The following is a 16,170-nucleotide window of genomic DNA, read 5'->3' as shown; positions in this document are numbered from 1 at the left end:
GCCTGATCTTCTAAAACAATGATATATTTACTGTTTTATGCACAAATTATCACTCTTAAGCGGTTTTTTTTTCAAAAAGGTCGATCGAGCACTTCAGCGGCCTAGCGGCCTGGCGGCCTAGCGGCCTAGCGGCGCGAAGTTAGCGGCCTGGCGACCTAGCGGCCTAAAATGGTATCCTATTTCAAAGCATGTATACATGCATTTTCTTCTTAAACAATGACATATTAACTGTTTGAATGCACAAATTAACACTTTGAAGCTATTAGCGATAATCAACATAATTTTTTCAAAAAAGTCGATTGAGCAGTCAGCTATTTCAAAGCATTAAACATGCCTGTTCTTCTAAAACAATGATATATTTATTGTTTTTATGCACAAAGTCTTTCTCTACAACTTCTACAGTAGTATCATGTGTTGTTTTTTCAACTCAAACAATGAAATATACATTAGATATTACTCTTATTTTTCTTTATAAATACCTTTGCTTGGTATAGAATGTGACGTTTCGGGAGAGGGCCGTAACTGATCTCTTTGCATGCTTGATTTTATAATGTATGTTTAAAGATTGTGTTAAAATTTGCAGTGATATTCTCATTGTCAAATGAGTTCTCATACAATGAGATATTATTAAATCAAAGCAAATTAAGTGTACCATTTTTTGCAGTCTGTACAGCAACTTCCTATATTCATGAATTTTGAAAAATGATATTTCAACGTAAACCCTTGTTGACAGCACTACACACAGAAATCGTTGAGTGATGAAGTGGTTCTGTGTATAGAGTATACTATATAATTTCCTAAATACCATGAAAAGGCCAACGTATTGTTTGAGGAACAACTATATAAGTCTATATAAGTCTTCAAATTTATATTCACAATAAATATTCGTATGCCGCGGCCATTTTCGTGGCATGCGCCTAGTTGATGACCATGATTCTGAATTTTAAATCTTTACCGGCTGGAACGTTCGCTACATAAGCGAGGCTGGGTCTAACGCACTTGTTCGGAGTTATAGTAGCTACTCGGCAATTTCCGTTGTTCATATTCTGCTTAGTGTTTTGGAGGTGTGTCTGAACAATTAATCAGAATCAATGCGATATTAAAGAGTCATGTTAGAATGCATCGAATGTGTACACTAAACTTAATTCCTAACCGGCCACTTAAAGTAACCTTCCTGAGAAGTGCATTAAGTATAATCAATATACACAGTTCGTATGCGGTAACTCCTAAATCCAATGCCACATGGAAAAGAAATAACAATGCAAATTCCATAGGGAATCAAAATTTTCATTGTTTTGGTATTTTTAGCAATCTTTTGTCTCAGGCTTTGTTTCACATAGATGGTAATGTTAAAGTTAAACATTCATTTGAATTAATTAAGCCATTGATGACTGAGTATCAGTCTCACATATGATGTAATATCATTTTAAAGTGACTAAAGGTGGTATTTTTATTTTTCCTCCTTTACACGCTATGTTAGATTTTGTGACGTTTATGATTTAGAGTGTTGTCATTTCAGACACAGTATCTTTTTGACAAAGCTATATATATGAACAAAGTTTTCACAGCATGTGTACGAGGTAATGGTACTTTCATAAAACTAATTTGTAATTAGGATTATTTTACAGGAAAAGGAATATTAGAAGATAACTTAGGTGGCCGGTTAGGAATTTTGTTTAGTGTGTGTGTGTGTGTGTGCGTGCGTGTGTGTGTGTGTGTGTGGCAGGATAAGCATAAAAACAATGTGTAAAAAGTATTTTCATTTTTTGTTGTTCATTAAAGTACCATGTATATTTATAATCTATGTAATGATATCATGTATGTGGCCAGTCTATGGTCACATGGTCAAGCATGCTGTAATTTGATAGGCACTTCCGCCCAAAGGTGAAGCGCCAGTTCTTAGAATAAACTCACACTGCTAACATCGCTGTTCATCCCTCGCGAAATGAGATCTTCCATGTTAGAAAAAATTCACATAGGTCATTTAGGAATCGGCAAGTGCACCAGCCGAGCACGTGACGTAATGTTTTGGCCTGGAATGTCGAGTGACATATCCGACATGGTTCAACAATGTGACATTTGCCTGACGCGTAGGAGTTCAAATAACAAAGAACCAATGCAACCTCATCAGATTCCAGAACAGCCCTGGCAAGTTGTTGCAACTGACATTTTTACACTGGACGGTGTTGATTACCCCGTTACCGTTGACTATTACTCCAGATTCTTTGAAGTGGACAAATTATCGGACACAAAAAGTATCACCGTAATACGCAAACTAAAGAGACATTTTGCTAAATACGGTATCTGCCAAAAAGTTGTCAGCGACAACGCAGCTCAGTTCACATCAGAACAATTCATTACATTTGCGAGGGAATGGGGTTTTGAGCATACGACTTCTAGTCCCCTTTACCCTCAATCTAACGGTCTGGCAGAAAAGACGGTACAGACGGCTAAACGACTGTTACGAAAGGCAAAATCTGACAACAGAGACCCATACTTAGCCTTTCTAGAGTATCGAAACTGCCCACTGGAGTGTGGATACTCTCCCTCTCAACTGCTTATGTCACGACGATTGAGATCTATTATCCCGACGGTAAAATCTCTTCTTAAACCACAGACGGTTAACACAGACATTGTGCAGGACAAGATCAATAAATCGCGCTCCAGCCAAAAACACTACTACGATCAGACTGCTAAATCGCTACCGTCCTTGGCAGACGGACAGACGATCAGGGTTCAAATGAAAAAAAGATGGGTTCCGGCAAAACTTATTAAAGACAACCATGACAGATCGTACACAGTTCAGACTGAGGACGGTGGTATTTACAGACGAAACAGACGATTTATTATGAGTACTAAAGAGAAATGCCCCGAACTTTCGGAAAACTTTCCAAATTTGCTGCATCAGACAGATTGCGGCAAGTCTCAGTCCAATGAGTCAGCCGAAATATCTCCCTTAATCTCTCCACAAAATATGTCTGCGTCCCACGAAAATCAGCCATACGTAACTAGATACGGGCGCTCTGTGAAACCAACTTCCCGCTTAGTAGAACACGCTTGAATGAAAGCATGTGAGGTTTGTTTACTATTCGTAGTAAATGCCATGCATAGTAAATTCCCGAGTGCCACAGTCCAGACTGTAAACAGCCTCTATAGACTGGCACGCGGGATTAAATCACCATGCAGCACATGTTTTATATGACGTGTTGATATACCGGACTACATTAAACACATGTTATTTTTATACTGTTTATATAAGTTATCAAATTAAGATTCTTTGATGAAATATGTATCTCTCATAAAAATGTTGTTCAATCTCAAAAGAAGAAAGATGTAATGATATCATGTATGTGGCCAGTCTATGGTCACATGGTCAAGCATGCTGTAATTTGATAGGCACTTCCGCCCAAAGGTGAAGCGCCAGTTCTTAGAATAAACTCACACTGCTAACATCGCTGTTCTCTGTGTTTATTACAATCCTAAACTTAAGTGGATTTAATGCATCCGATTAGCATATCTTTACAATCTACACAAGAGGCCCTGAGAATAGACACTAAATAGCATTAATGAAATAATTAACACCAATAACAAAATGGACATTTTAAAATATTTAAGTAGCCTAATAGACTTAAATATCCAGTGAAGTGTAACATAATAAAACATATTTACTAATGAACAAAGCAAACATCTCAACGTGATAACACACAGGTTCATATACAGCCAGGTTCAATTGAACGTGATGCGTATAGAGGAATACAGAAACAAATAACCACAAGTACAGCTCATTTCCATACCAAAATTAATTATAACATACAAATAATAACCACACACCTTTAATTTTATGGTAACATGATATGGCTATGCAATCCAAAGTTGCAAGACAATCGTCCAGACTATGGCGAAAATTTATCTCCCATAGCGCACTGATTTTGGTCATCTGACCGTGTAAGCCCCAAAACGGCGGGAAATAATTACACGCATGACTGAACACATTGATAAAAATAGATAAGACTGGTTCTAGCCGGTTAGTGTATCTACCTCTTATGGTAAAGAACAATACTAAATACTTAAATTCAGCCCTGTTACAGTTTATAGCCGCAATAATCAAAACAGAAAAACAAGAACAGTTAAACAAGGGAGGAAACACTTGGAACTTTCTATATGATTCTACAGCACTGGCGATAGTGCCCGGAGCAGTTTACGCATACCTTTGCGACCGAGCACCGCATTGCATCCTGGTCTGCCGCCACCGCTCACCCCACCCGCCATTTTTTTTTAATCCGGATTACACTGCCAATACACCCGCATTGGCATTCTACAGCACAGGGGTTAGTGCCCGGAGCAGTTTACGCACACCTTTGCGACCGAGCACCGCATTGCACCCTGGTCTGCCGCCCCCGCTACCCACCGCCATTTTTTTTAATCCGAATTACACTGCCAATACACCCGCATTGGCATTCTACAACACTGGTGATAGTGCCCGAGCAGTTTACGCACACCTTTGCGACCGAGCACCGCATTGCACCCTGGTCTGCCGCCCCCGCTCACCCCACCCGCCAATTTGTTTTTAATCCGGATTACACTGCCAATACACCCGCATTGGCAGTTCTACAGCACTGGGGATAGTGCCGAAAAGCAGTTTACGCACACCTTTGCGACCGAGCACTGCATTGCACACTGGTCTGCCGCCACCGCTCACCCCACCCGCCAATTATTTTTAATCCGGAATACACTGCCAATACACCCGCATTGGCATTCTACAGCACTGGGGATAGTGCCCGGAGCAGTTTATGCACACCTTTGCGACCGAGCACCGCATTGCACCCTGGTCTGCCGCCCCCGCTCACCCCACCCGCCAATTTTTTTTAATCCGGATTACACTGCCAATACACCCGCATTGGCATTCTACAGCACTGGGGATAGTGCCCGGAGCAGTTTACACACACATTTGCGACCGAGGCACCGCATTGCACCCTGGTCTGCCGCCCCCGCTCACCCCAACAGCCATTTTTTTTTAATCCGGATTACACTGCCAATACACCCGCATTGGCATTCTACATCACTGGTGATAGTGCCCGGAGCAGTTTACGCACACCTTTGCGACCGAGCACCGCATTGCACCCTGGTCTGCCGCCCCCGCTCACCCCACCCGCCAATTTTTTTTTTAATCCGGATTACACTGCCAATACACCCGCATTGGCATTCTACAGCACTGGCGATAGTGCCCGGAGCAGTTTACGCATACCTTTGCGACCGAGCACCGCATTGCATCCTGGTCTGCCGCCACCGCTCACCCCACCCGCCATTTTTTTTTAATCCGGATTACACTGCATACACCCGCATTGGCATTCTACAGAACAGGGGTTAGTGCCCCGGAGCAGTTGTACGCACACCTTTGCGACCGAGCACCGCATTGCACCCTGGTCTGCCGCCCCCGCTCACCCACCGCCATTTTTTAATCCGAATTACACTGCCAATACACCCGCATTGGCATTCTACAGCAATGGGGATAGTGCCCGGAGCAGTTTACGCACACCTTTGCGACCGAGCACCGCATTGCACCCTGGTCTGCCGCCCCCGCTCACCCCACCCGCCAATTTGTTTTAATCCGGATTACACTGCCAATACACCCGCATTGGCATTCTACAGCACTGGGGATAGTGCCGAAAGCAGTTTACGCACACCTTTGCGACCGAGCACTGCATTGCACACTGGTCTGCCGCCACCGCTCACCCCACCCGCCAATTATTTTTAATCCGGAATACACTGCCAATACACCCGCATTGGCATTCTACAGCACTGGGGATAGTGCCCGGAGCAGTTTATGCACACCTTTGCGACCGAGCACCGCATTGCACCCTGGTCTGCCGCCCCCGCTCACCCCACCCGCCAATTTTTTTTAATCCGGATTACACTGCCAATACACCCGCATTTGGCATTCTACAGCACTGGGGATAGTGCCCGGAGCAGTTTACACACACATTTGCGACCGAGCACCGCATTGCACCCTGGTCTGCCGCCCCCGCTCACCCCAACAGCCATTTTTTTTTAATCCGGATTACACTGCCAATACACCCGCATTGGCATTCTACATCACTGGTGATAGTGCCCGGAGCAGTTTACGCACACCTTTGCGACCGAGCACCGCATTGCACCCTGGTCTGCCGCCCCCGCTCACCCCACCCGCCAATTTTTTTTTAATCCGGATTACACTGCCAATACACCCGCATTGGCATTCTACAGCACTGCGGATAGTGCCCGGAGCAGTTTACGCACACCTTTGCGACCGAGCACCGCATTGCACCCTGGTCTGCCGCCCCCGCTCACCCCACCCGCCATTTTTTTTAATCCGGATTACACTGAAAATACACCCGCATTAGCATTCTACAGCACTGGGGATAGTGCCCGGAGCAGTTTACGCACACCTTAGTGACCGAGCACCGCATTGCACCCTGGTCTGCCGCCCCCGCTCACCCCACCAGCCAATTTTTTTAATCCGGATTACACTGCCAATACACCCGCATTTGCATTCTACAGCACTGGGGATAGTTCCCGGAGCAGTTTACGCACACCTTTGTGACCGAGCACCGCATTGCACCCTGGTCTGCCGCCCCCGCTCACCCCACCCGCCAATTTGTTTTAATCCGGATTACACTGCCAATACACCCGCATTGGCATTCTACAGCACTGGGGATAGTGCCCGGAGCAGTTTACGCACACCTTTGCGACCGAGCACCGCATTTCACACTGGTCTGCCGCCCCCGCTCACCCCACCCGCCATTTTTTTTAATTTGGATTACACTGCCAATACATCCGCATTGGCATTCTACAGCACTGGGGATAGTGCGCGGAGCAGTTTACGCACACCTTTGCGACCGAGCACCGCATTGCACCCTGGTCTGCCGCCCCCGCTCACCCCACCCGCCAATTTTTTTTTAATCCGGATTACACTGCAAATACACCCGCATTGGCATTCTACAGCACTGGGGATAGTGCCCGGAGCAGTTTACGCACACCTTTGCGACCGAGCACCGCATTGCACCCTGGTCTGCCGCCCCCGCTCACCCCACCCGCCAATATTTTTTAATCCGGATTACACTGCCAATACACCCGCATTGGCATTCTACAGCACTGGGGATAGTGCCCGGAGCAGTTTACGCACAACTTTGCGACCAAGCACCGCATTGCACCCTGGTCTGCCACCCCGCTCACCCCACCCGCCATTTTTTTTAAATCCGGATTACACTGCCAATACACCCGCATTGGCATTCTACAGCACTGGGGATAGTGCCCGGAGCAGTTTACGCACACCTTTGCGACCGAGCACCGCATTGCACCCTGGTCTGCCGCCCCCGCTCACCCCACCCGCCAATTTTTTTTAATCCGGATTACACTGCCAATACACCCGCATTGGCATTCTACAGCACTGGGGATAGTGCCCGGAGCAGTTTACGCACAACTTTGCGACCAAGCACCGCATTGCACCCTGGTCTGCCACCCCGCTCACCCCACCCGCCATTTTTTTTAAATCCGGATTACACTGCCAATACACCCGCATTGGCATTCTAGAGCACTGGGGATAGTGCCCGAAGCAGTTTACACACACATTTGCGACCGAGCACCGCATTGCACCCTGGTCTGCCGCCCCCGCTCACCACAACAGCCAATTTTTTTTTAAATCCGGATTACACTGCCAATAAACAGGCATTGGCATTCTACAGCACTGGCGATAGTGCCCGAATCAGTTTACGCATACCTTTGCGACCGAGCACCGCATTTCACCCTGGTCTGCCGCCAGCGCTCACCCCACCCGCCAATTTTTTTTTTAATCCGGATTACACTGCCAATACACCCGCATTGGCATTCTACAGCACTGGCGATAGTGCCCGGAGCAGTTTACGCACACCTTTGCGACCGAGCACCGCATTGCACCCTGGTCTGCCGCCCCCGCTCACCCCACCCGCCAATTTTTTTTAATCCGGATTACACTGCCAATACACCCGCATTGGCATTCTACAGCACTGGGGATAGTGCCCGGAGCAGTTTACGCACACCTTTGCGACCGAGCACCGCATTGCACCCTGGTCTGCCGCCCCCGCTCACCCCGCCCGCCAATATTTTTTAATCCGGATTACACTGCCAATACACCCGCATTGGCATTCTACAGCACTGGGGATAGTGCCCGGAGCAGTTTACGCACACCTTTGCGACCGAGCACCGCATTGCACCCTGGTCTGCCGCCCCCGCTCACCCCACCCGCTAATTTTTTTTAATCCCGATTACACTGCCAATACACCCGCATTGGCATTCTACAGCACTGGGGATAGTGCCCGGAGCAGTTTACGCACACCTTTGCGACCGAGCACCGCATTGCAACCTGGTCTGCCGCCCCCGCTCACCCCACCCGCCATTTTTTTTAATCCGGATTACACTGCCAATACACCCGCATTGGCATTCTACAGCACTGGGGATAGTGCCCGGAGCAGTTTACGCACACCTTAGCGACCGAGCACCGCATTGCACCCTGGTCTGCCGCCCCCGCTCACCCCACCCGCCATTTTTTTTAATCCGGATTACACTGCCAATACACCCGCATTGGCATTCTACAGCACTGGGGATAGTGCGCGGAGCAGTTTACGCACACCTTTGCGACCGAGCACCGCATTGCACCCTGGTCTGCCGTCCCCGCTCACCGCACCCGCCAATTTTTTTTAATCCGGATTACACTGCCAATACACCCGCATTGGCATTCTACAGCACTGGGGATAGTGCCCGGAGCAGTTTACACACACATTTGCGACCGAGCACCGCATTGCACCCTGGTCTGCCGCCCCCGCTCACCCCACCCGCCAATTTTTTTTAATCCGGATTACACTGCCAATACACCCGCATTGGCATTCTACAGCACTGGGGATAGTGCCCGGAGCAGTTTACACACACCTTTGCGACCGAGCACCGCATTGCACCCTGGTCTGCCGCCCCCGCTCACCCCAACAGCCATTTTTTTAAATCCGGATTACACTGCAAATACACCCGCATTGGCATTCTCCATCACTGGGGATAGTGCCCGGAGCAGTTTACGCACACCTTTGCGACCGAGCACCGCATTGCAACCTGGTCTGCCGCCCCCGCTCACCCCACCCGCCTATTTTTTTTAATCCGGATTACACTGCCAATACACCTGCATTGGCATTCCACAGCACTGGGGATAGTGCCCGGAGCATTTTACGCACACCTTTGCGACCGAGCACCGCATTGCACCCTGGTCTGCCGCCGCCGCTCACCCCACCCGCCAATTTTTTTTATTCCGGATTACAGTGCCAATACACCCGCATTGGCATTCTAAAGCACTGGGCACTATGCCCGGAGCAGTTTACGCACACCTTTGAGACCGAGCACCGCATTGCACCCTTATCTGCTGCCCCCGCTCACCCCACCCGCCCTTTTTTTAAACCGGATTACACTGCCAATACACCCGCATTGGTATTCTACAGCACTGGGGATAGTGCCCGGAGCAGTTTACGCACACATTTGCGACCGAGCACCGTATTGCACCCTGGTCTGCCGACCCAGCTCACCCCGCCCGACATTTTTTTTTAATCCGGATTACACTGCCAATACACCCGCATTGGCATTCTACAGCACTGGAGATAATGTCCGGAGCAGTTTACGCACATCTTTGCGACCGAGCACCGCATTGCACCCTGGTCTGCCGCCCCCGCTCACCCCACCCGCCAATTTTATTTTAATCCGGATTACACTGTCAATACACCCGCATTGGCATTCTACAACACTGGGGACTGTGCCCGGAGCAGTTTACGCACACCTTTGCGACCGAGCACCGCATTGCATTCTGGTCTGCCGCCATCGCTCACCCCACCCGCCATTTTTTTAATCCGGATTACACTGCCAATACACCCGCATTGGCATTCTACAGCACTGGGGATAGTGCCCGGAGCAGTTTACGCACACCTTTGAGACCGAGCACCGCATTGCACCCTTATCTGCTGCCCCCGCTCACCCCACCCGCCCTTTTTTTAAACCGGATTACACTGCCAATACACCCGCATTGGCATTCTACAGCACTGGGGATAGTGCCCGGAGCAGTTTACGCACACATTTGCGACCGAGCACCGTATTGCACCCTGGTCTGCCGACCCAGCTCACCCCACCCGCCAATTTTATTTTAATCCGGATTACACTGCCAATACACCCGCATTGGCATTCTACAACTCTGGGGACTGTGCCATGGAGCAGTTTACGCACACCTTTGCGACCGAGCACCGCTTTAAATTCTGGTCTGCCGCCATCGCTCACCCCACCCGCCATTTTTTTTTAATCCGGATTACACTGCCAATACACCCGCATTGGCATTCTACAGCACTGGGGATAGTGTCCGGAGCAGTTTACGCACACCTTTGCGACCGAGCACCGCATTGCACTCTGGTCTGCCGCCCCCACTCACCCCACCCTCCAATTTGTTTTAATCCGGATTACACTGCCAATACACCCGCATTGGCATTCTACAGCACTGGGGATAGTGCCCGGAGCAGTTTACGCACACCTTTGCGACCGAGCACCGCATTGCACCCTGGTCTGCCGCCCCCGCTCACCCCACCCGCCAATTTTTTTAATCCGGATTACACTGCCAATACACCCGCATTGGCATTCTACAGCACTGGGGATAGTGCCCGGAGCAGTTTACGCACACCTTTGCGACCGAGCAACGCATTGCACCCTGGTCTGCCGCCCCCGCTCACCCCACCCGCCATTTTTTTTTAATCCGGATTACACTGCCAATACACCCGCATTGGCATTCTACTGCACTGGGGATAGTGCCCGGAGCAGTTTACGCACACCTTTGCGACCGAGCACCGCATTGCACCCTGGTCTGCCGCCCCCGCTCACCCCACCCGCCAATTTTTTTTTAAATCCGGATTACACTGCCAATAAACCCGCATTGGCATTCTACAGCACTGGGGATAGTGCCCGGAGCAGTTTACGCACACCTTTGCGACCGAGCACCTCATTGCACCCTGGTCTGCCGCCCCCGCTCACCCCACCCGACATTTTTTTTAATCCGGATTGCACTGAAAATACACCCGCATTAGCATTCTACAGCACAGGGGATAGTGCCCGTAGCAGTTTACGCACACCTTTGCGACCGAGCACCGCATTGCACCCTGGTCTGCCGCCCCCGCTCACCCCACCCGCCAATTTTTTTAATCCGGATTACACTGCCAATACACCCGCATTGGCATTCTACAGCACTGGGGATAGTTCCCGGAGCAGTTTACGCACACCTTTGCGACCGAGCACCGCATTGCACCCTGGTCTGCCGCCCCCGCTCACCACACCCGCCAATTTGTTTTAATCCGGATTACACTGCCAATACACCCGCATTGGCATTCTACAGCACTGGGGATAGTGCGCGGAGCAGTTTACGCACACCTTTGCGACCGAGCACCGCATTGCACCCTGGTCCCCCCCCCGCTCACCCCACCCGCCATTTTTTTTTAATCCGGATTGCACTGAAAATACACCCGCATTAGCATTCTACAGCACTGGGGATAGTGCCCGGAGCAGTTTACGCACACCTTAGCGACCGAGCACCGCATTGCACCCTGGTCTGCCGCCCCCGCTCACCCCACCGGCCATTTTTTTATTTTGGATTACACTGCCAATACATCCGCATTGGCATTCTACAGCACTGGGGATAGTGCGCGGAGCAGTTTACGCACACCTTTGCGACCGAGCACCGCATTGCACCCTGGTCTGCCGCCCCCGCTCACCCCACCCGCCATTTTTTTTTAATCCGGATTACACTGCAAATACACCCGCATTGGCATTCTACAGCACTGGGGATAGTGCCCGGAGCAGTTTACGCACACCTTTGCGACCGAGCACCGCATTGCACCCTGGTCTGCCGTCCCCGCTCACCGCACCCGCCAATTTTTTTTAATCCGGATTACACTGCCAATACACCCGCATTGGCATTCTACAGCACTGGGGATAGTGCCCGGAGCAGTTTACACACACATTTGCGACCGAGCACCGCATTGCACCCTGGTCTGCCGCCCCCGCTCACCCCAACAGCCATTTTTTTAAATCCGGATTACACTGCCAATACACCCGCATTGGCATTCTACAGCACTGGGGATAGTGCCCGGAGCAGTTTACGCACACCTTTGCGACCGAGCACCGCATTGCACCCTGGTCTGCCGCCCCCGCTCACCCCACCTGCCAATTTTTTTTAATCCGGATTACACTGCCAATACACCTGCATTGGCATTCTCCATCACTGTGGGTAGTGCCCGGAGCAGTTTACGCACACCTTTGCGACCGAGCACCGCATTGCAACCTGGTCTGCCGCCCCCGCTCACCCCACCCGCCTATTTTTTTTAATCCGGATTACACTGCCAATACACCTGCATTGGCATTCCACAGCACTGGGGATAGTGCCCGGAGCATTTTACGCACACCTTTGCGACCGAGCACCGCATTGCACCCTGGTCTGCCGCCCCCGCTCACCCCACCCGCCAATTTTTTTTAATCTGGATTACAGTGCCAATACACACGCATTGGCATTCTACAGCACTGGGGATAGTGCCCGGAGCAGTTTACGCACACCTTTGAGACCGAGCACCGCATTGCACCCTTATCTGCTGCCCCCGCTCACCACACCCGACCTTTTTTTAAACCGGATTACACTGCCAATACACCCGCATTGGTATTCCACAGCACTGGGGATAGTGCCCGGAGCAGTTTACGCACACATTTGCGACCGAGCACCGTATTGCACCCTGGTCTGCCGACCCAGCTCACCCCGCCCGACATTTTTTTTAATCCGGATTACACTGCCAATACACCCGCATTGGCATTCTACAGCACTGGAGATAGTGTCCGGAGCAGTTTACGCACATCTTTGCGACCGAGCACCGCATTGCACCCTGGTCTGCCGCCCCCGCTCACCCCACCCGCCAATTTTATTTTAATCCGGATTACACTGCCAATACACCCGCATTGGCATTCTACAACACTGGGGACTGTGCCCGGAGCAGTTTACGCACACCTTTGCGACCGAGCACCGCATTGCATTCTGGTCTGCCGCCATCGCTCACCCCACCGGCCATTTTTTTTAATCCGGATTACACTGCCAATACACCCGCATTGGCATTCTACAGCACTGGGGATAGTGCCCGGAGCAGTTTACGCACACCTTTGCGACCGAGCACCGCATTGCACCCTGGTCTGCCGCCCCCGCTCACCCCACCCTACAATTTGTTTTAATCCGGATAACACTGCCAATACACCCGCATTGGCATTCTACAGCACCGGGGATAGTGCCCATAGCAGTTTACGCACACCTTTGCGACCGAGCACCGCATTGCACCCTGGTCTGCCGCCCCCGCTCACCCCACCCGCCAATTTTTTTTAATCCGGATTACACTGCCAATACACCCGCATTGGCATTCTACAGCACTGGGATAGTGCCCGGAGCAGTTTACGCACACCTTTGCGACCGAGCACCGCATTGCACCCTGGTCTGCCGCCCCCGCTCACCCCACCCGCCAATTTGTTTTAATCCGGATTACACTGCCAATACACCCGCATTGGCATTCTACAGCACTGGGGATAGTGCCCGGAGCAGTTTACGCACACCTTTGCGACCGAGCACCGCATTTCACCCTGGTCTGCCGCCCCCGCTCACCCCACCCGCCATTTTTTTTAATTTGGATTACACTGCCAATACATCCGCATTGGCATTCTACAGCACTGGGGATAGTGCGCGGAGCAGTTTACGCACACCTTTGCGACCGAGCACCGCATTGCACCCTGGTCTGACGCCCCCGCTCACCCCACCCGCCAAATTTATTTTGATCCGGATTACACTGCAAATACACCCGCATTGGCATTCTACAGCACTGGGGATAGTGCCCGGAGCAGTTTACGCACACCTTTGCGACCGAGCACCGCATTGCACCCTGGTCTGCCGCCCCCGCTCACCCCACCCGCCAATATTTTTTAATCCGGATTACACTGCCAATACACCCGCATTGGCATTCTACAGCACTGGCGATAGTGCCCGGAGCAGTTTACGCACACCTTTGCGACCGAGCACCGCATTGCACCCTGGTCTGCCGCCCCCGCTCACCCCACCCGCCAATATTTTTTAATCCGGATTACACTGCCAATACACCCGCATTGGCATTCTACAGCACTGGGGATAGTGCCAGGAGCAATTTACGCACAACTTCGCGACCGAGCACCGCATTGCACCCTGGTCTGCCGCCCCCGCTCACCCCACCCGACTTTTTTTTAATCCGGATTGCACTGAAAATACACCCGCATTAGCATTCTACAGCACTGGGGATAGTGCCCGGAGCAGTTTACGCACACCTTAGCGACCGAGCACCGCATTGCACCCTGGTCTGCCGCCCCCGCTCACCCCACCCGCCATTTTTTTAATCCGGATTACACTGCCAATACACCCGCATTTGCATTCTACAGCACTGGGGATAGTTCCCGGAGCAGTTTACGCACACCTTTGCGACCGAGCACCGCATTGCACCCTGGTCTGCCGCCCCCGCTCACCCCACCCGCCAATTTTTTTTTAATCCGGATTACACTGCCAATACACCCGCATTGGCATTCTACAGCACTGGGGATAGTGCCCGGAGCAGTTTACGCACACCTTTGCGACCGAGCACCGCATTTCACCCTGGTCTGCCGCCCCCGCTCACCCCACCCGCCATTTTTTTTTAATCCGGATTACACTGCAAATACACCCGCATTGGCATTCTACAGCACTGGGGATAGTGCCCGGAGCAGTTTACGCACACCTTTGCGACCGAGCACCGCATTGCACCCTGGTCTGCCGCCCCCGCTCACCCCACCCGCCAATATTTTTTAATCCGGATTACACTGCCAATACACCCGCATTGGCATTCTACAGCACTGGGGATAGTGCCGCATTGCATTGCACCCTGGTCTGCCGCCCCCGCTCACCCCACCCGCCAATTTTTTTAATCCGGATTACACTGCCAATACACCCGCATTGGCATTCTACAGCACTGGGGATAGTGCCCGGAGCAGTTTACGCACACCTTTGCGACCGAGCACCGCATTGCACCCTGGTCTGCCGCCCCCGCTCACCCCACCCGCCAATTTTTTTTAATCCGGATTACACTGCCAATACACCCGCATTGGCATTCTACAACACTGGGGATAGTGCCCGGAGCAGTTTACGCATACCTTTGCGACCGAGCACCGCATTGCACCCTGGTCTGCCGCCCCCGCTCACCCCAGCAGCCATTTTTTTTTAAATCCGGATTACACTGCCAATACACCCGCATTGGCATTCTACAGCACTGGCGATAGTGCCCGGAGCAGTTTACGCATACCTTTGCGACCGAGCACCGCATTGCATCCTGGTCTGCCGCCACCGCTCACCCCACCCGCCAATTTTTTTTTAATCCGGATTACACTGCCAATACACCCGCATTGGCATTCTACAGCACAGGGGTTAATGCCCGGAGCAGTTTACGCACACCTTTGCGACCGAGCACCGCATTGCACCCTGGTGAGCCGCCCCCGCTCACCCCACCCGCCATTTTTTTTAATCCGAATTACACTGCCAATACACCCGCATTGGCATTCTACAGCACTGGGGATAGTGCCCGGAGCAGTTTACGCACACCTTTGCGACCGAGCACCGCATTGCACCCTGGTCTGCCGCCCCCGCTCACCCCACCCGCCAATTTGTTTTAATCCGGATTACACTGCCAATACACCCTCATTGGCATTCTACAGCACTGGGGATAGTGCCGAAAGCAGTTTACGCACACCTTTGAGACCGAGCACTGCATTGCACACTGGTCTGCCGCCACCGTTCACCCCACCCGCCAATTATTTTTAATCCGGAATACACTGCCAATACACCCGCATTGGCATTCTACAGCACTGGGGATAGTGCCCGGAGCGGTTTATGCACACCTTTGCGACCGAGCACCGCATTGAACCCTGGTCTGCCGCCCCCGCTCACCCCACCCGCCAATTTTTTTTAATCCGGATTACACTGCCAATACACCCGCATTGGCATTCTACAGCACTGGGGATAGTGCCCGGAGCAGTTTACACACACATTTGCGACCGAGCACCGCATTGCAC

At 51.1% G+C, this 16,170-nt stretch overlaps 1 protein-coding gene across 1 annotated transcript; it reads left to right on the top strand.

The window, feature by feature from the left end:
* The first annotated feature begins 2,059 nt into the window (after nucleotides 1–2,059).
* Nucleotides 2,060–3,061, top strand: LOC128237883 (uncharacterized protein K02A2.6-like). The gene has a single exon (XM_052953462.1). It carries the CDS (start codon nucleotides 2,060–2,062, stop codon nucleotides 3,059–3,061), a length of 1,002 nt encoding a protein of 333 aa, XP_052809422.1.
* The last annotated feature ends 13,109 nt before the right edge of the window (nucleotides 3,062–16,170 follow it).

The sequence above is a fragment of the Mya arenaria genome, chromosome 6, assembly GCF_026914265.1.
Source record: "Mya arenaria isolate MELC-2E11 chromosome 6, ASM2691426v1".
NCBI lineage: Eukaryota > Metazoa > Mollusca > Bivalvia > Myida > Myidae > Mya > Mya arenaria.
Note: the sequence above shows the minus strand (reverse complement) of the source record. Positions and strands in the feature narration are given on the sequence as shown.

Coding starts and splice junctions, on each gene's coding strand:
- LOC128237883 (XM_052953462.1), top strand. CDS start 2,060: ATGGTTCAACAATGTGACATTTGCCTGACGCGTAGGAGTTCAAATAAC.